The 24,513-nt window shown below is 49.6% G+C and overlaps 2 protein-coding genes across 6 annotated transcripts in view; one reads left to right on the top strand and one right to left on the bottom strand.

The window, feature by feature from the left end:
• Positions 1-3,624: 3,624 nt before the first annotated feature.
• On the bottom strand, positions 3,625-18,687 carry FYTTD1 (forty-two-three domain containing 1). The gene is made up of 9 exons (XM_044456229.1): positions 18,507-18,687; positions 11,908-12,039; positions 10,874-11,019; positions 10,231-10,343; positions 8,580-8,676; positions 7,952-8,013; positions 6,206-6,280; positions 5,515-5,641; positions 3,625-5,367 (listed from the first exon to the last, which is right to left on the bottom strand). Exons 1-9 carry the CDS (start codon positions 18,583-18,585, stop codon positions 5,272-5,274), a joined length of 927 nt encoding a protein of 308 aa, XP_044312164.1. The 5' UTR covers positions 18,586-18,687; the 3' UTR covers positions 3,625-5,271.
• A 3,527-nt stretch (positions 18,688-22,214) lies between these two features.
• RUBCN (rubicon autophagy regulator) overlaps positions 22,215-24,513 on the top strand; it is a 56,970-nt gene continuing 54,671 nt past the window's right edge. For all 5 annotated transcript variants that reach the window (XR_006417209.1, XM_044456197.1, XM_044456195.1 and 2 more), the window contains exon 1: positions 22,215-22,331. Coding sequence is in view for 4 of the 5 variants with exons in the window: in XM_044456197.1 (XP_044312132.1) it covers positions 22,303-22,331 (29 nt within the window). In the remaining variant the exon portion in view is untranslated. The remainder of the gene's footprint in view (positions 22,332-24,513) is intronic.

Genomic DNA, 24,513 nt, shown 5'->3' with positions numbered 1-24,513 from the left:
ATGAGGGCCCCGGAGCCCGCGCCGGGGCAGCCGCCGCCGCCGCCCTCCGCCGCCGCCAGCACCGCGGCCGCCATTTCCCCACCCCCCTCTGCTCCCTCAGTATCTCCGCCACACTGCGCATGCTCCCCGGGCAGCCGCCGCCGGCCTAGAGGAGGGCGGAAGTTTTGATCTAATGGCGACTCGGGGAGGGAAGGCGCCTGCGTTGAAGCAGCCGGGCGGAAGTTGGATGGGCAGGCGCGTCAGAAAGAAAAGGCGCATGCGTGCAGAAAGACTCGGACGCAGGAACGAGCTGAGGTTACCTCAAGTGTTCTGGCTGAGCATTCTGGGGGTTGTAGTCCCACAATCCGCAAGGGTGCTGGGTAGGAAAGGCTGACATCCTCATTTATTTATTGTTTTCGAAGTGTTTATATGCTACTTTTCTACAGCAACGCGACAAAGGACGATGCTGGAAGGAAGTTCCCCAACCGCCCACGCTTCAAAACAATTCACTTAGTCTTACAAATTCAATGCTAAAAAAAGAAGCGCCGTGAAAATCAACACTAAGTTGTTGCGATGTGCTGTCGCGACACCTCTAACTCATAGTGATCCCATGAATGAAAACTCTCCAAAGCGTCCAAAATGAAAGCTCCATTCAGCTTTTCCAAGTTCGAGGTTGTGGCTTCCTTTACAGATCCAATCCAGCTCATGCTGGTCTTCCCTTTAGTCGTCTGCCTTCTACGTTCCCTAGCATGCTTGCCTTCTCATGATGAGCCCTAAGTAGGACAGCCTCAGTTTCACCATTTTTGGTTCCAGGGAAAGTTCTGGCCTGATTTGATCCAGGATGCACTTGCTTTGTCTTTCTGTCGGTCCAGAGTATTTGCAAAGCTCTCCTCCAGCACCAGGTTTCAAATGCATCAATTTTCTTGCCAGCATTCATCACTGCCCAGCTTTCACGCCCATATGTGACCATTAAAAGAACCAAAATTATGACTACAAAATAATTAGAATTATCTATTATCTATAATTATCTAATTATTCTAATTACCTATCAATAATTTCAATAGAACTTACTATCAAAAAAGAAATTCAAATTGTGAAAGGTTTTACATATTTTGATTCAGTCATCAAGGGGAGGCTGCAGGCAAGGAATTAGAAGAAGGGCAGCAATGAAGGAACTAGAAAAAATCATCAGGTGTGTTTGAAAAAATCAAACACTACGTATGTGTGTGAAGCAGGCCAGTAAAAAAAGCTGACAGGAAGAATATGGATGTGTTCGAACCAGAGTGCTGAACAGAGCTTTGTGAATACTCTGGACCATGGGTCCTCAAACTATGGCCCACGAGCCGGATCCGGCCTGCCACGCCCATTGACTCAGCCCGCCGCAGAGGTTTTGGATTCGCTGGGAGAAAACTATCTTGAGCGAGTCCAAAAGCTCCGAGTTGGCGCAGCCGGTCTTTACAACTGAGCAGCGAGAGAGAGCTGGCACATGTGCCAAATTGTAACAGCTCAACTGTGTGTGTGCCAGCTTCCCCCCCCCCACACACACACACACATTGCACGCATATACAGAGTAGGAATACAGAGCGGGAAACAGAAGAGAGGCGGGTGGAAGAGAGAGAGAGAGACGAAGAAAGGAGTGAAGGTAACAAAAATATAACTTTTAAAATCTATTAATTATGCAAGCCCAGGGGCAGCCAGGCCGCATGACCTTCTCCGCACAAGCAAGCTGCTGCGGCCTTGCTGAGCCCGGGGCGGACAGGTTGAGGCAGAGCGGCTTACTCAGAGAAAGCCGTGGGGCTCCCGTGCCTCCGCCACAGCCTTCTCCGAGCAAGTGAGCAAACATTTTTTAATTTTTAAATTTATTATTGTGCAGTGTGCATAGGAATGCATTCATTTTTTTTCAAACTATAGTCTGGCTCCCCAGCAGTCTGAGGGACAGTGAATTGGCCCCCCATTGAAAAAGTTTGAGGACCCCTGCTCCGGACTGACAAAGAGAAACCATTGTGTCCTAGATCAAATCAAGCCAGAGCTTTTCCCAGAGGCAAATGTGATGAATCTGAGGTTGTTGTACTTTGAGTACATCATGAGAAGGGAAGGACCACTGGAGAAGGCAGTCATTCTAGGAAAGTCAAAGGTGAGGAGGAGGAGGAGAAGCCCAGATACAAAATGGATTCCGTCAAGCAAGCTACAGCCTTAAGTTTGCAGGAGCTGCGCTGCGCCGTCAAGGGCAGGGCATTTTGGAGGGTGTCCATTCATGGGGTCACCATAAAGCAGAAATGGCTTGCTAGCACCTGACAAACAACAAAATCAAGGCAAGACAACTGGAGCCCTCCAATACGAGGAATCCAAAATGCATGCCTGGTTGTTTGAAAAGTCCAAGAGCTCTAACTGCCCGGCCTCTTGGTTTAACATCAGGAATGATTCTACTTCAAATACTGCATAATATGAGGTTTTATCTGTGTTTGAGGAATTACAAGGAATAAAAAACAGGACTGCCATGTAAGACCAGGTGGGATGTTTTCAGGGCTGGGGTGAGGTTCACCATGCAATATAAATGACAGATGGAGTACTCTGCATTTCTAGCTTCTAATATTTAAGAACAAAAATCTAGCCCTCGAGGGTGCTGTACAGATCAGCAGCAGAGGCCCTCCCCGGGGAACCCTCTTTGAAGATTAGGAAACAGAATACTCGGAGGAAGGCTTTCTCTGCGGTGGCGCCCTGGCTATGGAATGCACTCCCTCCCTAACAGCACCGTCTTAAATGCTTTTCGGCGCCAGGTTAAGACCTTTTTATTCAACCAATATTTTAATATTAATTAGTACAATCATTTAAACTTATTTTAATAATTCAATTTTATTTTAGTCGTGGTATAGCTAATTTATTTTGTTTGGTATATGCTTATTATATGTATAATTTTATTGTAAGCCGTCCAGAGATGGAAGTGATGGATGGCCTATAACCATCCTAAATAAATAAAATAATAAATAGGTGAAGGTTTATAGATGGATTGCCCTCACAAACGGGCATGTTAGGATATCAAGAGGGCCAGAGCAGTGGTGGCTCCCCATTTGTAAAGACCCTCCCTAGAGAGTAATAGGATGCCAGGTAACCCCCTTTATTATCTTAGCCATTTTAGTACTTTTACTTAGTACTTTCTTATTTTAAGGCTTGCCTTGCATTGGTTTTATGAGTCATTGTATTTTTACTCTTTTCTGTTGATTTTGTCTTGGTTTTATTATCTGCTGTTTTTACTGATTCAGTCTGCATTTTATGTTTTTAATGTACTGTACACTGCCCTGAGAACTCAGGTTCTGGAATAGTTTAACAGAATAAATAATCACTCTGTACAGCTCTTCCCAACCCTGCACTCTTCCTACTGTGAATTACATTTCCGTTTCCTTCTGTAACACCGGCTCTGTGCCAAAATATAACGGATGTACAAAAGTCAATGGCATCAGTCGTTCCACAGCATAATTTACAAGCCTTTGGCATAAACACAACACACCATGCCACTTAAGACTGTTGTGTCACGCAGAGTGTTAAACAGCATATCAAATATCTAAATTCATAGCTACTAAACTGTCCAAATACAAAAATTTGTACAAAATTGCATTGCAAAATTCAATTCAAAGTACCAGAACCACAAACTTGTAACATTTTTATTTTTAAAAAGTCCAACAGCTTTAGAATAGATCCAAATGTATTAACTTCTCAAAAAAAATACCAAAAGGTACAGTTTAAAGCATATTCTCCTTACATACAAACTAGCTCTCTGGAGATGCATTGCATCAATGTTTTGCATCTACGATGATGCAAAAGATTTTTTTTTAATTGCATCCTGGTGGAAAACAAGCACAGGATGATCATCTGCATACCGTCTACTTCAGTTCTAACAGACCCCTTGAACAGAATTCCTACTAACAAGGTTTAAAAAAAAACTTATATTCCAAACTGGTTTCCCATTGTAAAGGTACAGAAGATATCTCAAAGAATTAAGAACAGAAGAAGTTGAATGAGAACTGTTGTGGATGCATGATGAAATTAAAACTGCTCTAAGAAGGTGCTGCTACTGCCAAAGAGACCTTTGTTTCAAATTCCACAATAAGCAAATGGTGTGGGAAATTGAAGGGAAAACGAAGACTGTGTGATGTACAACGTGTTTCCGAAACCCAAGAAACTAGGTAGGTTTTTAGATTCTATCTAGGTGCATCACACTGCACCCCTCCGGCTATTTTCAGTGTGGGAAGCAAGAGGTACCATCGCAGGCAATTACAGCACTCAAGCTAGAGCTCTGAACATGGCTCGCCTCAATTAAGTTTGGACGCTGGACCCATCCTGACGGTTATAAAGCAAATTGTGTATTCAAAAATCTAACACGCAGGAATTCAGAGTGTGCTCTGATCTGTGATCCCTGGATAAACTGGAGAGGTCCCTTGGTGCACACCTGTTGCAACTACCACTGAGCATAGGAACCACAAAGGGCACATTTCTACAACACAATAGAGAAACAACCAAAATAACTTATCTGGTAATAGTAAACGGTCAAAGCTTCGTTTCAGCTCATGGAGATTTGAAGCCAGCCAGCCTCTTTAATGGGGAGCAAGAGGGCTAAATGGCATTGGCTTAACGTTGTACCAAATAGGGTCATTTCTCAAGCATATGGGCTGAGGCCCATTCTCGATTACTGCTGCTTAAGTGACAACAGCCATCATGCCTCTTCCTCTCCACCAACTGTCGAAATGTTATTTTACCGCCTCAAATTTTCAAACAATGTGGCCTCCACCCTCAGCTGAACTGTAGAGCTGCAGAGGATCAAAGACCTTTGAGCTGAAGTCACAGGAAAATAGCTGGGAGCAGGGAGGGATTCTTCACTGAAAAATTCGTGTCAAAACCAGAGCAAACTTTGGCAGTGGGATGGAATGAAATGAGACCGATTCCAGCACTGAATGGTTCAAATACTGGCCACCAGATGAACATCCCCTGGCTGCTTAAGAAACCAAAATAAGGCTATTTGCCTTTTTCTCTCTTGCTTGGGGCCCAGGAGACCCTGTTCTCCTCCAAGCAACTTGACTCCATTCCCCAAACACGCTAATTTTTCTTTTTTTTTTCTGGACCACCATCACGTGAGGGTTCTGTTTCTTTTGACTATTTAAAGTAAAAGCAGTAAAAAAAAAACCCAGCTTCATCAGCATCTTGACACAAAGTCCAATAGATCCCATACATCTCAGCCACAGTTCATTTAGTTCCTCAGAAAGACGCCCCCCCCCTGCAAGGGTCTCCCCGAAAGAGCCTCTAGCCCACCGTTACGAAACGGCTGCCTTTGTTCTGAGAAAGGGCTGTCCTCTGTTCCTTCAGGATCCCAAAGCGCTCGTTGAGGGTCATGCTTGTCTGCAGACACAGAAGGATGCACGTTATCACAACAGCCACCCGATAAAATATCCAAAACACCCTAAAGCAGCCCGAGCCCGGTTGCAAGCGGAGCGATTTTACTGCGAAGGCTGCCCACTCACTGTAGAGGGGCTCAGGAGAACCAACCTGCTTTCCCACGCTGTTAATGTCGAACTGCAGGGGGACGCCTCTGGGGACCTTCTTCTCTTCAGGCTGGTCCCTCTTCATGAGAAAGGGAGGTATCGGAGTGCTAGTTATCCTCGGCTTCAAAGAGCTGGAGCAAAACACAGGGTCAAGGCACAGTGAGCACCTTCAACAGAAGAGAGTATTTCACCAAAATGTGGAACAGAGCAGACAAGGTGCCCACTGCGAAACCGGTAATGGAGGGAGAGGATGGCGAACACAAAGTGGAAGTCTGCCACTGTGGTGGTGCTGCTGCTGGAACTGGGTGGGGAACGTGGGGCCCGGAATACGAATTCTGCCCCCCAAGGTCTCCAGGTGTCCCCTGGCCCCAGCCTCTTCCCCAACCACGCGGTGCCTTCCCAGACTTTGTGCAGTTTTCCCCAAACAAAAAGGCCGAATTGCCACCGTTAAGGCAGCCAGACCTTTAAGCTACAACAAGATTGGGTGCTCTGTAGTTTCTGCATTTCTGGCTCCAGAATGTAGCCCTGGCAAGCGTCTCCCAAACTGAGACCGGCTCTTGTGCAGCAAGGGCTTCCCACTGCTGGCCCATTCCTTGCCTGCCAGGTGCCTCCCCCCACTGCCCGATCCCTGCCCCTCTTCTCACCAACTGAGCTCTGCAGGAGGCTCAAACGCAAGAGGAAGCCGTTTTACTCACATCGGGGATGGAATCGCCCCAGGATTGTCAATGGATATGGTCAAGATCCCTCCATTTGTAGTGGATGTTCGCCACCTGGTCAGGGAGCACAAGACCTGTTTATTTAGACCAACCGGAGAGGAGGAGGGGTCTCTCGCATCATCTAGCAAGCAGCTGCAACTGGCTGCTACTTTAGCAGGAAGTCCTGAAGAAAGGCGTCCCCAAGCGGACAAGAGGCAGGGCTGTGAAGGCTGTGACTGGCGGCACAGGGAATCGGACGCGGAGTGGCAGCAACTCCCTTGGACTTGCTTGCTTTCCCCGAAGGGACTGACCCGCCCACTCTGTCCTGGGGGCAACCTGCCTGAAGCGATACCAGCACATGGCTGAGCCATTTTTTGGGGCTTAAGGAGGCTCACCGGGACAATGCTCGACCGTGGCTAGCCTAGGCCTTTTCCGGAGTACTAGCATCCTTTAGCCAGCCAGCCACAGGCAGCTCTCCATCAACGTTCTTTCAGGCTGAGTGCCATTTTGTACACTCCACTTCTGTGCGTGTGCATGTGTGTGCATGTGGGGGGTGTCCTCCTGAAGCACATGTGCATAGGCAGAGAATCTTCCTTGTAGCATACTTCAGGAGAAGCAGGGGACTCTACTTTTCTGGAAGCAATTGCCATTCTCCTCTTAAGAAAGAATATGTCCTGTTTTAGAAACCCCGTTCATGCCATCCAAAATACCCTCTTTTACCAGCAAGCACATTAGACAGCAATTTTAGGAAGGTGCTGCGTGGGGGGCAAGGAATTGGTAGGAACTGCGCTCTGCATGCACTCAGAGATGCTCAAACCTAGACATAAGGTTTAGGGTATGTCATTATTGTGGCGCATCTTACATTGCTTTTTATTTGTAATTGTTGTTTTATATTGTATTTCAATCTCTGTTTTATTCTATTTTGTATTTTATTGCTGTAATCCACTCAGGGAGCCATATGGCTAATGGGGCAGATTATACATTTAATAAATAATAAAATAAAAATTCTCCACCCATTTACTCCTGCCTCCTCTTCCCTCACCAGTGCCTATCCCAGGATAAATAACACCTTGCCATGTTCATCCAGGTTTCTCAGCCCTGCTCGCTTTCCCCTCAAATGCCCCGGCTTCTAAGTCACTGCCAGGGCCCGGCCCCTATCCTCGAGGCTTTCGGGGGCCTTCTGGAGGGCCCCAACTCAGCATTTGAGAGTTGGTGACTTCAACCAGATTCTGTGTGTCCCCTGAGAAGCAAGTCCAAGCAAACTCACTGGATTTCTTTCCAAGGAACTAGGCACATGGCTCGAGCCTTATATAAAACTTTCTCCTATCATCCAGGCCCCCAAATTCCGCAATGGAAAGCAGGGAGCAGGTAGGCCGCATGTTCACTTTCAGGCCAAGGAAAGGGGATCAGGAACCACCCTTCGCAAACACCAGGGGAGCCTCTTCCAACGAGCAACTGGGAGCCCTCCAGATGGGCTGGACTACGATTCCCAGAATGCCTCAGCTGGGTTAACTATCTGGGGAAGCTGGCTGTGGTAGATAAACCTAGAGGGCACCAGCTTAGGACGGCTGTGCCATAAGCCCTGTCGGAGCCTCTGTGTTCCTGCATTGTGCTCCAGCACAGCGAGGTCCCAAGGCTGCTACGCAAAGACCGCCGGTAATTTCCCCTGCCAGAGTATGACACACATCTGAACAAAAAAGAGAAAAGGTAAGCCAAAGCTGCAGGCCGTTTCATCAGAACACCTACGGGCGAGATCTTTTTGCACCCTGGCTGCTGAGGTTATCTTCGGAATGTACCTGTGCCTGCACCTGGAAGGAAAAAGAGGAGGAGTTCAGGAGATGAGTAAGCCAAAGCCTGTGCAACAAGCACGTTAGTGAAAGCCCCGGGACCACAGAGGCTTCTGGAGGAAGGAATTAGCACGGTTCAGTAGACCAGCGCGGCCTTTTGGTCCAGCTTACAAGCACTTAATCACCCCCCTCCTTCCAATAGGGTTGGGGGCCAAGTTTTCCACCAACATCTATAAATCTCACTGCAGGACCTGACGGACAGTGTGCGACGGTGTTTGCCTGTTTCTTTACCGTGTTTTTCATCTGCTTCTAAGCTGCTTTAAATCAAATAATAAAAATACCAGAATCCGACATGGGCTTATTTGGATTGTGCAAACTGGCCCACTAAATAATCCTAACTCACCTAAGGAAAGTGACAAAACTCTTATAACCTACAGTCAAGCTGCATTTGGAGCCAACCTTGGTTGTAAAAAGAATGAAAGAGCTGCCGTAGCCAGATTCTGTTCAGAGTTTGTTTGGAGTGCCAGAGACCTCAAGCAGAAAAATGCTGGGTAGAGTTAGCACAATCGCTTTGCCTTCCACTGTACCTTTAGGCCCCTCCGAAAGAGGAAAGTTGCTTGGCGCGTGTCCTTCTGCTGGTATAGCTTATTTCCAATCCTGGCTGATGGGGACTGTACGTTGCTTCTGTCAACATTTACAGAAGTTACCATCATTACTTGCACAGCACCATTCAAGTACATGTCACAGTTACACAATGTCATAACAAAGATATGTTCCCTGCTCCGAGGAGATTACAATCTGCCACTGGAAGGGAATTGCCCAGCTTTGCAGTAAAACTGTTGTCAGAGACACCTAGGTGGACCTAGTCAAGATGCTGTAAAAGCGAGGAGGGGAAGAGCCTGAATATTTGGCTGAGAAAATGGTCCACCAACAATGATGACATTCTATCATAGGATGAGATCAAAGACTTCTATCAAACTTGGGACTCTTTTTATTATTAGCTAGAGAAACGGGACTTCGGATAGATTTAAATCTGTTTCTAAGTTATCATAAATAGGGAAAAATGTGGGGGCTGGCCCAGCAGGTCCGATGTTTCTGATGACTGATGTTGTTTTTAGTTTTCTTTTGTTTTAGGGTTATTTTGAATAAAACTTCTTATAAAAAAAAAGATTGGGAGCTGCTGTGTAAGTGGAGAACTTACTGGGGTACTCCTTCTGTTTGTATAATTTAAATGCCCCCACGCATGGCTGCCTCCTCTCACAGCAGCCACGTGTTGGGGCAAAAACCCAACAATAGAACAGGACCGAACTAGATATTAATCACAGCGAATGATGTGCAGAGCAATCCTTGGCACGTCTACTCTGAAGTAAGTCAGTGGGCTTTACTGCAAGGTGAGTACGGGATTGCAGCTTCAACATCCTCTGAAAGGTCGCTAGATACTTCTTAGCACACCCAAACCAGGCAGCCACCCCTCCCAGAGGAGGAACAGAGCAAGCGGCCGGTTGTTAAGCTGAGGCCTCCTGTTCTAGGTAGAAAGATCCTATGTACCAAAGAAGCAAAGCAAGTGCCGGCCGTCTTATTGCTAGCTGTGAGATTTGTGCAGAAGACGAGCCAAATGATTCACTGGCACTTTACTGCTGCTTTGTGTACCACTGATAGATGCAAGCAAAAAAGGATCCTAACCAGCTTTGATAAAAATCCAGAATGGCAGCAAACCCTGACAGTGATGCCCAATCACTTCTACAACGACTGCCTTGGAAGCCTGTTTGCACTGGAGAAAAATAAAAGCTTCGGGACAATTTAGCCAACCACCCTCGATGGGTAAATTCGCTCTGCTAAAGCACTAGAGGCGAGCTAGATCGGCATTTCTTCCTGGACAAGCGCTTATGAAGTGATTTGTTCCCAGAAGGCTGGGGAAATGAAATCGCTTTCTCTTGCAGCTGTCAAAACAGGAAAAGCAGAAGCTGCTGTGTACCGAATTGGGCCTTGGATTCATCGAGCCGGGTTTCTTGACACTGACTCGAGGTGGCAGCTGCTCCCCAGGATCTCAGGCGAGATGTTTTCTGGCCCAATGTGGAGATGCCGAAGAGTGAACCTGGGACCCTCTAACGTGCAAAGCAGGTGCTCTGCCCCTGAGCTAGTTCCTCCCTTAAACAGATCTCATTGTTGCCAGTAAAAGAGAACTGCTTGAAGGGGCTGGGAAATGCAAGGCAGACGCCGAGAGCACACGGACCTCACCTTCTGTTTAGCAATGGGGGCCTCCTGAGAACGGCTCCTTGCTTTCGCTGCAACTCTGACGGCCTCTGAACGTTTGCCTTCCTTTTCAAAATGGAGTAGTTCCGCTGTACGTTCTTTAGGAAGAGACATTGCAGAAGTCAAGCCAATGTACTTCTGGAGAGGCAGCAGTGCTAGTCAACTGCGGCACAACAAAACAGACTCCCGCGGCACTCAAAGGCCCAGATTCCCGGTCGCAGCGAACCAGAGCCCGTTTCACCTGACAGTCGGCAAGAGCTTCTGCACCCCTAAACTGGTGGGCTGCTAAGGTGCCACAAGCCTAGCCTTTAGGCATCCAGAATATTTATAGCCCCGACAGATCACGATCTGGGGCCTTTCCCCGACTGCCACCTCTGGATCCCGCAGTTGCCCTGTTCACAGAAGGGGACTAGAGCTTGGGAAGGGCTCCTCCGAACCCTACGCCGGATCTCACCTCAGAGCGGCCCCGAATGGCGCAGACAAGCCAGATCTCACCTCGGAGCGGCCCCGGGTGGTGCAGACAAGGCATTGTTACAGCGCAATGTGGAGACAGCCCAAACAGCTTTCCCCATGCGGTAAGAGCCCGCCTCCCCACACACATGATGCGCCAGAGGAGCTAAGCACAAACCTTTTCACTGAGGGGTGACCTGTTGAGGGGGCTGATGCCTTTGGACATCCCCAATGCCTTCCTGGCCGCCAGCCCCGTTTTAAGACTGTAGGGGCGCCTCTTCCCAGCCACCCGCTTTCTGCGTCCTAGGCGGTTCTTGCCAAAACCTGAAAGAGAGAGAGGAAAGCGGCAACACGAGGTTGGAGGGTGCGGAGGCAGCGAGAGAGGGGAATAAAGACAGCTGTCCGGTACCAAGTCCCTCTGCCCCAGCCGTGCTGGTGCTGACGGGCTCGCCAGGGTTTTTGGCAGCAGTCTTTCCGGCCCTACCGGAGGGTGCTGCCCCGCGGGGACTGTGCAGGCGACGGGTGTGTTCCACCAGTGAGCCAACGCACCTGCCATCTTGCCCTGAAGTCGGTCTGCACCCAGAGTGGCCACATACCCGGAAACTGTTAAGACATTGGGCTGAGGCAGAGATCTACTTCCAAGTTTATTTGGAAAGACAGAATAACTGGGCTGAAGATTAGAACAGTCTTATTTTCTTCTCAGAGCAGAACTTACTTTATCACCCCAGGGGTGCAATCCTGGGCTGATCCCCATTAGACTCCAAATGGGATCCAGTTTGCAACTGGATCATTCAGATGGGGAGGGGAAGAAGCTGGGGAGGCCCAAGGATCACGTGTAACCTTGCCCCTCCAGTTCCCTCTCCTCCGCAGAAAATGCCCCCTTCCCCCTCTCTCAGGGCACTTTGCCAACCCCAAGAGAGCAGCTGGTGGAATTCTTTTCTGGGCAGCTGTGAGGCTGGAACGCTGCCCCCAGCTCTGGAACTCGGAATCCAGAATATCTACAGACATTGCCTAGAGACCACAGGATTGTCGAGAGCAGCAAATGCATCATGTATAACATATCACAAAACACTGTGTGTTTGTGACGATGCATTTATGAATACATTTTAGGTATAACTAAGTCCTGCCTAAAAAAGTGAGCTTTTAAAGAACATTAGCGCTTGACCGCTCAGTTTTGAGACCCACATCTTTTTCCAGAAACAGACAACTTACCAATATATTCCTGGATTCCCCACTTGGTTCTCCTCATCCGGAACTGCCGCGTGCCGTTCTGCTGAGCTCCTCTTTTGGTTCTAGGAGAATACTGCTTCCTCTCCTCTTTCTTATTCAATTTGATGATATCATCTGTAAAAGAAATAGTGCCCTGGATTAGCCATTTCTCAGTGGGGGCTCTGCTTGCACAATGAGTACAAAATCCTCCAGTTTTCACTTAAACGCCAAGCATCAGTGCGCTTTTAGAACCCTTCCTGCAACGTGCTTTCCAGGCCGGCATCACGCTCAGCGCTGACCATCTAAAGCAGTCCCTGGCCTCCACCAGCAGAAGGAAGGCTCATCAGCTCTTCCGCTTTCGACTACCTTTGAGCTGTTCCAGACAAACCGGCCACTCACAGCCAGCTTGCTACCCTCGGCTTTCCTGAACAGGGCTTCTAATTTTCCTTGGACGGCAGAGAGTGCGGCCAGGCATGAAGGCCTGCTGCTGCTCTCGTCCCCAAGCCCTGTGGTTTCTCTTTCAAGCATAAGATTTTTGGAACAGAATTTGGGGGCTGCAGTCAACAGGCGATGCCAGCCGACAAGAGGGCTCCAAAAGGCTTCCCTGGCCAGGCAGGCAGGAAGTCAGCCACACTCCAGGCTCGCAGGCAGGGAAGAGTGCCGTGGAATCATGGAGCCAACAGGAGAGTGAGGGGCAAGTGGCGGTAGGAAGCAGGGGTGGACTCTGATCCCACAGCTTCCTGGCAAACCTGAACGATTCCCCCGAGGGAGCAAGGCACTTGGGAAAAAGGCCACCCTCCAGCTCAAAGGAGAGAGGGAAGAACAGCACCGAGGACTTTCCCCGGCCCCACTTCCTGCAGGTGCCTCAGCCGCCAGCCTGTTGGAGAGGCCAGCCTGCGGTGAGAACCAACGTGCTGTTGCCCGGCGGGTCCCATCCTGGGGACGTCACGCAGCCTCCCCCGCCAGCTGTGTAGGACTCCGAAGTCAGCCGCACGGTGCGGGGGGGGGGCGTTTCTACCACAGAGCCGGAATACGGACCCGGGAAGGGTGATATGGGCCAAGTGGGGCAACCGCCCCAGAGCAGTGACAGGGGGCAGAAAGTCCCTGGAAGGACCGGGGGGAATGCCGTCCACGTGGCGAACAGCTGTGCCATGCCCTGGCCCTGCTTGCTCTGCGGATCTGATGGCTGCCCTACCGGCCTTCCCTCGGGTCTCTGGGTGCCACTTTTAAATGCCAGGTGACTTCCCCCATTTCTGACCTAACGTGAGAGGAGAGTCTGAGATGGCCAACCTGGCAGGTAAAGCTGAGGCCTGATGGGTGAACAGCGGGGAGTTAATTTTTCCTAGCTGTGCCCAGCAGGATCCTTGGCTCAGCATAAGGGTAAATTTGAGAACTGAGGGCGGGGGCTGCCAAGGTCTGTAAGGACACCCTCTGCCACTCCAGGCTCCCTGTCCCGATTCGGGGGGTCTGCATCTCGTCTTGAGCCAGTGGGACAGTTAAGGGATTCCACTGGTGTCCCACCGACCCTCCTCCTCAGCAGGCTCCCTGCCTGAGCGGATGGAGGCCGACCTGCGTGTGATGCTCAGCCCCCAGGCAGCTGGTTTGGGGCGACCCCGACATGCACACTGCGGACAGCTTGCCTGGAGCAGTTCAGGATGTCATGGCCTCCGTGACAACTGTGGGCTTGTCTCAACACGTCAGCGGCCCAACACATGGAGCGAGGCGCACTCCCGGCTTGCGCTACATGTGCACCTTGAAGCTGAGAGCAACGGACAATGCAGAAGACGGCAGAGTGCAGAAAACCCCTTGTGGATGCAGGCAGGGGTGCTTAGGAGCGGTGAGAGGCCAAAGAAAGGCCATCTCACCATTCCGTCTCCCGTCTGCCACCCCAAAGAGCCTTTCTGGGGCCTGCTATGCACTGGTTGCGAGGCAGCCACAGACCCGTCAGAGGCTTGATCTGACATTGCCATGCCCCTCCAGGACGAAACTGCCTGCATCTGTCAGGACTGCTGCACTCCGTCTTATTGCAGCCATTCTCACGACTGGACTCGTGCCTATGGATCGCTGTGTGCAGCCAGTTACGAGGCTGCAAAAGCGTTCCTTGCTCCTGCTCACTGCTCTCTGAACCGCCCGTTGCGCTGATGGTGCTGAAGTCAGCAGGACAGAAGCCCCAGCGACAGATCAAGACCCGGCCTAAGGGGGGAAATTAAAATGTAGAGAAAAAGGACAAGAGCCCTTTGACTCTCAGAAAATGTATTCAACTCTATGTGCTAAGATAACCAGTTCCAGCCATTCCGAGTATCCCAATTTTCTTTCACGGGGCTTCTTTGAATTTGCTTAGTGTCAGGACCACATTTCTACAGAGTCTGGCCTTGCCAAACTGGGAACTGCAGCCAGAAGGCATTCTGGAAGAGACATCATGATCGCCTCCCCTAAATCACGCCTGTGCACAAAACCTTATCCCATAATCAATGTTTTAGTCATTAAAGTGCCCCAGGACTCTGCTGTTTTTGCTGCAATAGCTATCCCTTTGGAACTAAATGGCTTTATAACCTTTATCATGATCACCCTTACAGACAACCCCATGAGCCATGAGGAAGGCCATTATTTCTTACAAGTTTTATTTATTTTTGGATTTATATCCTGCCTTTTTCCTACAAAGGGCTCAAGGCAGCTTACATCATTCTCCTCCTCCATCTCATCCCCACAACAACAACCCTGTGAGGTAGGTTGAGCCGAGAGTCTGTGCCTGGCCCAAAGTCACCCAGTTGGCTCCATGGCTGAGTGGGGACTAGAACCCAGATCGTCTGAGTCCCAGTTCCATGCTCTTAACCACTACGCCACACTGGCTCTCAGTTAATGGCTTTTAGGAACTGAGGCCAAAAAAACTCACACCCAGCACAAAGTCTGAACCTGAACCAAAGGAGACTTCGCTCACAGTTGGGAATTATGAATGTGCCAATTTCACTTCCTTGTTTTTGTCCTGTTCCACACAGTCAGTGACTATGAAAACCAGATACACTCATATATGCATTCCCTTAATATACCTATTTTGTATGCAATTTTGTCCAATGCTGACTTTTTGCCAGCAGTTTTCCTTAATATAATGCTCTTTTGTACATTTATTCTCTAATACACATATTTCGCTGTGCAAGCTCCCATCATAGATGGGCTTTTGCTCAGAGAACTGCAGCACAAAATATGGAGAAGTGTAAATATTGAAGGACAGGTACATTTCGGCTCACAGACTTTTTTCAGAAGTGTGAATTTGGAAAGTTCTTACCAAAATGTGACCAGAAGGAATTCCTCCCCAGTTCTTACCTTAATATGGGGATATGGCCTGAATCAACACACTGACTCTCTTTAACTGCAGTTCGTATATTTCATTCTCACATTAACTGCTGGACACATTTGACCTCAGAAGGAAACCTCTGACTGGAATAGTATAAGCATGCTCTAGCTCACACCAGGGAGAGGAGAGAAAGATGGAGAACATGCCAGAAAAGGGGGCACCCCAACCTAGGGTTGGCTCTGCCTAAAAGCCCAGGAGCAGGCTGGGCAAGAATCACCACTTCAGGAACATCGAAGCAGTCTTACACCCAGTAACCCACTGGCCAGCCCAGTACAGGCAGTAGCACCTGGCAGTGGCTCTCCCAGGGCTGAGGCAGGACTTACCTGGAGAGGCCGGGCACTGAATCAGAGACTTTCTGCATGTAAAGCAGGTGCTCCTCCATAGCTCCTCCAAATATCAGCATCCAAGGAGCACCTTTCTTTTCCAAAGAGTGGGGTGTGGACCCCAAGGGAGTCAACACCATTTATCACAGGGGTTTCCAATACTTTGCCCTGACAGATACACTTGGAATTTTGAGATAGTGCTAAGGATGCCATTGCTAAATGTCTGCTTGAGGTGAGGATGGAAATTCACCAGGTAAGTCCCTTGCTCCAGACCCCAAGAACATGACAGAGGTAGGGTTCGAATGCTTCTGGACCAATGGGGCTGCCACCCCTGGAGACAAGAGCCACATTCCTTTCACGAATTACCGACCTAAATCCATTCACTCTCTCACCCTCACCCCAAAACCCATGCAAAATACATACAATATGTACCCATGGCAACCCCCCAGGAGAGGTCATTGAGGCCCCATCGATGCAGGTGTTCAAGCATAGGCTGGACATGCACATGGTGGGCATGTCGTGAGCGGAGCCGGCTGGTGCTGGAGGTCAGACTAGATGGCCCGGGAGACCCCTTCCGACTCAGTTTCTCTGTTTCCTCAGGAACAGTGCTTCCCTAAAGAAGCAGCCTCCTTTTGCCCAGCCACATGGGCTTCTGCAAAGGCTCTACATCTTCCACAACCAGTGGCCCATTGGCAGAACCTGCTCTGTTGCACATTTTCCACTCCCATCTCTCCCTCCCCACTATAAATCTTCACTCAGTTCTCCCTCCAATGAAATGCCCTTCCGGCCCTCATAGCCCAGTCCGGCCTTCCCTGAATTGCAGCTGCTCTTCAAGGCCCTTTCCAAGCCATGCTAGACAAGATCCTGGAAATACCTGGGATTGAATCTGAGACCTTCCAGTCTGGAAATCTGATGCTCTTTCACAGGGGTGGGCAGAAAGTAGATCTTCAGATGTTTGGCACATAAGTGCCCAGTATTCCTGACAGGGGCTTTTGGGAGTCCAAATCCAAAACATACAGCAATGTATATTCTACCCACTTTTGCTCTACCAAGCTAGAGCAAAATAATCCCATATACTGGATCAATCGAGGTTCAAGAAGGTGTGCAAAGCATTTACTAAACCTGTCTGAATTAGCTGCAGAAATGACTCCTGGGAAGCAGGAGTTACTTCTACAAAGATACTGCAGGCGGAGAGGCCAGGCAAGCCGTCCATCTCTCGAGAGGACTGCATTTCCTGGGCAGGAACATACAGGCACCATGGGAGTGTCCCTTCTCCAGTGCTCCCTCTGAATGTCCAGGAAGTGTCCGTGACAAAGACTGTTTTAGTGGGCCAGCTGCAGCCTGATCTGGAGAACCGAGTGCCAAGTTCATCCATGCCCTAGTTACATCCAGAGTGGATTACTGCAAAGCCTTCTATATGGCGCTGCCTTTCAGGACAATTCAGAAACATAAATTGATTTAGAAGGCGGTGACTGTCAGAAATTCCAGAAAATAGCAAACAGTTCACCATCACTTTGAACAGCTGCCTGCTTCTTTCCAGACCTAATACAATCTTTACATTTGAAAGTGGTGGCCTTAAACCTGTGATGGGAAATCTCTCTCAGCTAGAAGGCTGAATGCAATTCCGGAGGTGATCTTGGTGAGCGTCACATTACAGCAAGAGTGGATGAGGCTAAAGGAGCAAGGCCACAAATATCAGCAAACTGAAGCTTAATACTTTTATTGACAGTAATAAATTCTTAGGTGAGAAATTTCAACTTTTAAGAATACAGGGGGGAAAAAACATGAAGCAAAAGGCAGGAAGCCACGAAGTGATCATAGGGTGGGAAGAACGGGTAGGGCCAGGGGAGAGGGATGTGGCCTTCTGGGAAACCCCAGAGGGCTGAATTTGGTTGCACACCAGCAGCTCAGGGTCAAATTACCTCCAGGATTGCTTGCTCCACTATCAGATTCACCTGCCCACCAGTTTAGAGCAGCCTCTGAAGCTCTGTTTATGGTCCTAAGATCCAACAAGACACATTCCTATGGCAGGGCCTTTTCAGAGGTTGTGCCACCTTCCTAACACAAACCCATCCAGTCCCTCCTCTTTCGGCACTTAGGCTCTTACTGAAAATTGTTCAAGTCTAAGAAATATTTGGTTTTTCAGCTTTTGTCATTTGCTGCGATGGATAGGCTCTTTTTAAAAAAAACCTACTGAGGCTTTCGTTTTTAAGGCAAGCCTGTGCTATTTATGTTTCTATTTGAATCTCTGCATCCATTTTGGTCTTGCATCCTGCTCCCAACAGTGGTGAGGCAAACGCCTCCATAAAGCTTCCCTGCCAGGGACAAAGGCACTGCCTTCTTCAGAACGTGGCATTTGGAGGAATAAATGCTACGATGCTTTTGACTCACCCCTCTGGTTCCTAAGTCCACAGCTTTCAAATAACGACACATTCTTCACTGCTCATCTCTAATGCCCCTTCTTGCACCTTCTCTCATTCTCTCCTTCGTGCTGATGTACTCACTTGAGGCCCCTCAGGGCAGAGACCTACTCCCTCCCACTTTGTAAACCGAACTTAACGGCTTCAAAGACTTTAAAAGTAGCACAACCCTATGACAATAGCGGCATACTGCTCCTGGACCTGGAGGTTCCACCGAGCTTCGGCCCGCCCCCCGGGCTGCAGGGCCCCATCCGTCAATTCGCCGACCCCGCCCCGCTCCCCTCTGCGGCCTTCGTCGTTCGGTCTTTACTGGAACAGGCCCGCCTCCTCCTGGACTCCTCCAAGGCCTCCCACCCCCACGGGCTGCTTCCCGGCTCTGTCCCCTTCCCCCTACACGCGCTCATGGTTCGGCCCAGACAACCTGTCCACTGGTTCGAGCGCCCGCCCGTAGCCTTTCGCAGCTCTCCCACCCGAGGTTCAGCCCTGCGCCTTTTCTCGCCGCCTCACCCAACGACATGTCGATTTTCTCCAGGGTTTCACTGCTGGGATTCCTGAGTGGAGCTGCTCCAATGCCGAACCCGTTCATGGCCGCTGATCCGGTGGCCCCTTTTCCTCACAAACACAAGAAACCACCAACCCAACTGGAGTAAGAGAGCTGCTTTTTCTTCTCGCTCTGACGCATGCGCGTCCCGCCCAGGACGCATGCGCTTCCCAGTGGAGCTCAGAAAGCCACAGCCTCCGGCGCGTGCGCAATTCGCCTTGTGAGAGGGTGAGCCTGTTATTCTTGCGCATGCGTCCGAGGGCGTCATCGTTCACTGACGTAAATTGTTTACGTCACATCGCCCCCTGCAGGTCAGGAGGAGCATAGTCGTTGTATGGCTCACCTCGTTCTGCGCACGCTCAAAAGTAGGAATGTTTTTAATGTCACTTGCAATCCTATGCGCGTCGAAACGAAAAAAAAATCCTACAAAAAGTCTCCTTTTCTGCTTCAGCATGCATAAAATTGTGCCCCTAATATTTTTCATGATCATTTTTTTTGTTGCAAGTCTTTATTGTTTTAAATTGTTGGACACCGCCACGATGGAATTTGAGCATGTAATTAGATTAAAATTAAAAATTAAAAAATATTAAAAAATACTTGAATAAAAAGCAGAGACATAACCCTGCCAACAAAAGTGCGTATAGTCAAGGCGATGGTTTTCCCAGTTGCAATGTGTGGCTGTGAAAGCTGGACCATAAGGAGGGCTGAGCACCAAAGGATTGAGGCCTTTGAATTGTGGTGCTGGAGGGGACTCCTGCGAGTCCCTTGGACCGCAAGGCGATCAAACCGGTCAGTCCTAGAGGAGATCAACCCTGACTGCTCTGTAGAAGGCCAGATACTGAAAATGAAACTCAAATACTTTGGCCACCTAATGAGAAGGAAGGACTCCCTGGAGAAGAGCCTAATGCTGGGAACGATTGACGGCAAAAGAAGGAGGGGACGGCAGAGGATGAGGTGGCTGGATGGAGTCACTGAGGCAGTGGGTGTGAGCTTGGATGGACTCCGGGGATGGTGGAGGACGGGAAGGTCTGGAGGAATGTTGTCCATGGGGTCGCGATGGGTTGGACATGACTTCGCAACTAACAACAACAACTAATTTCTTCATTGCTTTTATAGACTTTCCCATAGCTTATATGTCTCTCTAGGTGGTTTACACATTAACTTGTCCTCAGAACACTATTGTCATGATCTGATGTTGAAGCATTCTCTGTCTAAACTCCAATTAAAATCCAATTTCCTAATGTTCCAGGACAGGCATGGTTTGAAAACTCAATTCCTGCATTATTAGGGAATAGCCTGGATTCTGGAGGATTGGCTTATATCAGCATTATACTGACACAAAGGCTTAAATTCTTTGTTTAATCCCTGGTCAAATGTATCAGAAAGGATGGCAGATGCTGTACATCCAGATGGCAGGTGCAAAGCAGACCAAATGCAGACAGAGAGCAGAGCAGTTGGCAGCAGCTTCGATTTTTCAGGCCAGGAGGCCAGCTGTCCGCCCCCGGACAGTCACAAAGGCAGACTGAACGGGATCTAAGAGGCTATTTATCCATCAACCCTGTGGTGTCCCCAGTGGCCAAAGCCACTGATAAAAGAGCAGCCACCAAAACACGATTTTTGCCACAGCTGCATCATTAGAACAGAATGACCTGGAAAGGAGTACTGTTGTGAAATAAATACGCACTGCATAGTGCTCATATTGGGGCATTTTAGTGGGCTCAATTTACAGCACAGAAACAGTGGGAGTAAAATGTCATTGGTGGAGATTTGTTAAGCTGCAGGTGCTGAAGGCAGCAAAAGCAGGCTTGCATGTGTGTCAGGTGGGATATTTTTGCATCATGCAACTTCCTTATTATAACCAAAATAAAATAAAATGCAGATAAAATTTTCTGTCTGTAGGAAAAGGATATTGTAGGCAAGATGTTACATGCTTGTTCTCTATGTGTACCCATTTGGATGCATTGAAACTTGGAAGTCAACCCTGTTTTCATACGGTCTAGGAAAAGCTTGAATACCTGAGACTGCTGACTGGTTAATCCAAAACGGGATTAACTCTTATTGCAAATGAAAACAGGACATGAACAACATGATGACAAAACTAAAAAGGAAAACTAGATATACAGGAAGAACTGGCAGCCTTATGCCCATATAGTTTTTGAGGTGGTAGGCAGGCTGGTGTGCTCCAGATGCTTTGGACTACAACTCCCATCAACACCTGCCAACATGTCCTATAATATAGGATTATAGGATTTGTAATCCAGATAATTTGGAAGGGATAGGACATGGCTGACTGGACATGATCCAAGGTCTTACGGCCTTGGTTCATGTAAGCATCAGCTTGATTATGTGCTTGTAGCCAAAGATGGAACAGCTCTATACAGTCAGTAAAAGAAGACCAGGAGCTGACTGTGGCTCAGATCATGAGCTTCTTGTTGCAAAATTCAGGTTCAAATTGAAGAAAGTAGGGCAAACCACTGGGCCACTCAGGTATGACCTAAATCATGTTCCTTATGAATATACAGTGGTGGTGACCAAAAGATGTAAGGGATTCGATCTGGTAGACAGAGTGACTGAAGAACTATGGACAGAGGTTTGGAGTATTGTGCAGGTGGTAGCAGCTAAAACCACCCCAAAGAAAAAGAAATGCAGGAAAACAAAGTGGCTGTCTGAGGAGGCTTTTCAGGTAGCTGAGGAAAGAAGGGAAGCAAAGGGCAAGGGTCCCTTGGACCGCAAGGCAATCAAGCCGGTCAGTCCTAGAGGAGTTCAACCCTGACTGCTCTTTAGAAGACCAGATACTGAGGATGAAACTCAAATACTTTGGCCACCTAATGAGAAGGAAGGACTCCCTGGAGAAGACCCTGATGGTGGGAACAATGGAAGGCAAAAGGAGAAGGGGACGGCAGAGGATGAGGTGGCTGGATGGGGTCACTGGGGTGGTGGGCGTGGGGTTGGGTGGACTCTGGGGGACGGTGGAGGACGGGAAGGCCTGGAGTGCTGGGTCCATGGGGTTGGGGGAGAGTCGGGCATGACTTTGCGAATAAACACAGATAGTCCAAAGCACCTGAAAGGGATAGAACATGGCTGACTTTGGGCTTGATCCGGTATCTTCTGGCCTTGGTGCATGTGAGCGTCTGAACACGGCCACACACATTCAGGGCAAGGCACAAGGGCCGGCCGTGCTGATCTCTGCTGCCTCATGGCGCATTTCGTTCCGATGGATGTTCTCGGCCGTGGAGGGAGAGTGGAAGAAGGCAGGGGTGGGGCAAATGTTCAGCCCAACCTTCTTCCCCTCTGCCGCACCAGGAGCGGGCAAGAGCGTCCTGTTCGCAGTCTTGCCTTCTCTCCATGGGCCTGAAGAGGGACAACCTCAGCTTCGTCGCGTTGACTGCTAGGGAAAGTTCCGTCCCTGCTCATTCATTCATTCATTCAGTCATTCATTCATGAGCTCTGCAGCCCGCCAGATCGAGCACGCGCCACAACTCCCGAAGGAAGGGGCCCCGCCCACTCGCCTCGCTCGGGTAGCCGGGAGGGTGGGGGCGGAGGGCGCGCGCCGCCGCGCGGTGCATGCCGGGACCAGCTGACCTCGCGCCTGCCGGGAGTTGTGGTTCTCCGGCGGAGTGGGCGGGGGCGGTTCCTGGTCGCGCTCCGGCCCTGCTGGGGATGGCAGGAGAAGGCGCCGCCGCCGCCGCCGCGCTCGGACGGGGCGCTGGGCCGGCGAGGATCGGGGCCGCTGGGCCCTGAGGGCCGCTCGCCTTCCCTGGGATGGAGCTCGGCGAGCAGGAGGAGAGCAGGTCAGGGGGCTCCGCAGCGCCCGGGGGGCGGCTGGGGCAGGGCTGCGCGGGGGCGTGATGGGCCGGGCGGGCCCGGGTGCGTGCCCGCGGCGGAGGCTGCTTCCCCCGTGCCGCGCTCGCCCTCCGTGGAGGCGGCAGGGCGCAGGGGGTCTGGCGGGAGGGGCCCGGCCGCCCGGAGGTGTGTCGTCTCTCGCCCTTTGCTCCGGGGAGGAGCGACCCGGCTCGCCTCCCCGGGACAGCGCCTTGCGCCGCGCCGCGGGTCGGCGCTTCCCGACGGAGGAGGACACGCGAGTGCGGCGGCGAGCCGCGTCGGTCGTTCCCTGGGGTTTGCTCGCTTTGGGGTGCCGCGAAGTGGCCGCCGCCCGCTCGAGCGGGGCTCCTGCGGCGCTTCGCCCGCGGACGGACGGACGGACGGACGCACCCGGCCAAGCGCCGGGCCTCCTCGCAGGGCGAAGAGCGGGCGGCTCTTGGGACGCGCCTCCTGCCTTCGTTAGCTCCGTGTGTTTCTCGCTTATTCACAGCTCCGCACTTGGCTGACGCTAAAGGTGTGCCGGACATGAAGTAATACAGGCGCCACATGGAGTTCTGCAAATTTGCCTATTTTGCTTGCAGAGCCTCGCAAGTTGACTTTTGTGAGGAGTGGGGAGTTGAGCTGCTAGACAAAAGATTGCTGTGAATAATATATGCAGGCCAGATGACCACATCCAACAGAATAAAGTTTAAGTACTGTTGCAAGACCATAGAAACCAACCCAGCATAAATTCAGCAGCAGAAGACAAAATCAAAGCAACAGTATCCAAGACTGTATAATCACTAAAACCAGAGATGATAAAAAGGGCATCACTGGGTATTATTATTATTATTATTATTATTTATTTCATTTTAATACTTCACCAAAAGAGTAGAGAATATCACAGTTGCCATGGCGAGGATATCACTATTCCAGAAAATAACCCTGCACTGTGCCTTATTTGATGAAGGCCTCAAAATATAACCCTAAAATCTGGATAGGTAAATGTGGGCAGGGGTGATAATTATGTAGTTTGCACCAAGGTAGATACTAGCATTTTGAATTGAGCCCAGAAACACTTTGAATCAGTTTCACAAAATTAACTGGAAGCCATGGAGGTAACAAAGTACTAATGTATTATGTTCATACCAGCCGGTTCCAGTAAATGATGTTGCCTAGTTTTGTCCTCATTACAGTTTTCAGCCCATTTTCAAAGGGAGACTCACACGCAGTGCAGAGATCCAAACTAGAGGTTACAAGAACGTGGATGGCCATACCAAGGTGATCTTGCCCTGAGAGAGGTCGGGCTAGGCTGGTTAGAGCAGTAATATTTGTTCACAGATATGGACAACGGGTTGGAAAGGCACCATGTAAATACGGCATGATGTTCACTGCAAACTTTTGAGCAGGGCAGGAGGATGTCCTGAGGGAAGTGTGATATGTTTGGAAAATGCCTGAGAGATTGCGGGCTGCTGCGTTGTCGGATGTGGAAAAGATGGCTTTCAGTAAAAACTGTCTTACAAGATCATGCAGATTAGGAGACGAGTAAGAGGATGCCATATCGCTTTTCAGTTTTATTTATTTATTTATTTATTTATTTAGACTATTTATATGCCGTCCTTTTGCAAAAGCCTCAGGACGGCTTACAGAAATAAATAAGAATAATAATATAAAACATAATACAAATAAATTCCAGATCCATCCTGGCTGCAGATTAAAACATATATAGCCAATATTAAAAGTCATTAAAATATTGTTGGAATAAAAAGGTCTTGCGCTAGCCTCCCTCCATCAAATTTCTCTGCCGCACTCTTGCTCGGTCATTCCATCTGTTTGCTGAAAACCTTCTGGGGCGTGCGCCTGCCTTCCCCGCCGTCTCTGCCCCCGCAGGTGTCTGTCTGTCATCGGCGGATTTGCACCCTTAAGCTGCGCTGGGCTGTGGCCTCGAGCTCCGTGCTTTGGTCAGTGCAGAACTCACAATTCTGGGGGGCACCTCCTGCCCCAGCGAAATACACAGAAATACATCAGGGAGAAGCGAAAGGCGCTGCAAGAGGCCATGATTTGTCTCCCCTGCATGTCTAAGATGTGGGTTTGTCGCATATGCTCAAGAAAATATAACCTGCACCTGCTTGTCTTCAACAAGTAGGGCTGTGCTATTTCTAGTGCAGATGT

Source organism: Varanus komodoensis, unplaced genomic scaffold, assembly GCF_004798865.1.
Source record: "Varanus komodoensis strain SLA01 unplaced genomic scaffold, ASM479886v1 scaffold82, whole genome shotgun sequence".
Taxonomy (NCBI): domain Eukaryota; kingdom Metazoa; phylum Chordata; class Lepidosauria; order Squamata; family Varanidae; genus Varanus; species Varanus komodoensis.
This window is presented reverse-complemented; position numbering and strand designations above follow the sequence as displayed.

Coding starts and splice junctions, on each gene's coding strand:
- FYTTD1 (XM_044456229.1), bottom strand. CDS start 18,585: ATGAACGGGTTCGGCATTGGAGCAGCTCCACTCAGGAATCCCAGCAGT. Junction 6,281..7,951: donor GGTGCAAAAAGATCTCGCCC/GTAGGTGTTCTG, acceptor CTCCCTGACCAG/GTGGCGAACATCCACTACAA. Junction 5,642..6,205: donor GGGGCGATTCCATCCCCGAT/GTGAGTAAAACG, acceptor GTTTTGCTCCAG/CTCTTTGAAGCCGAGGATAA.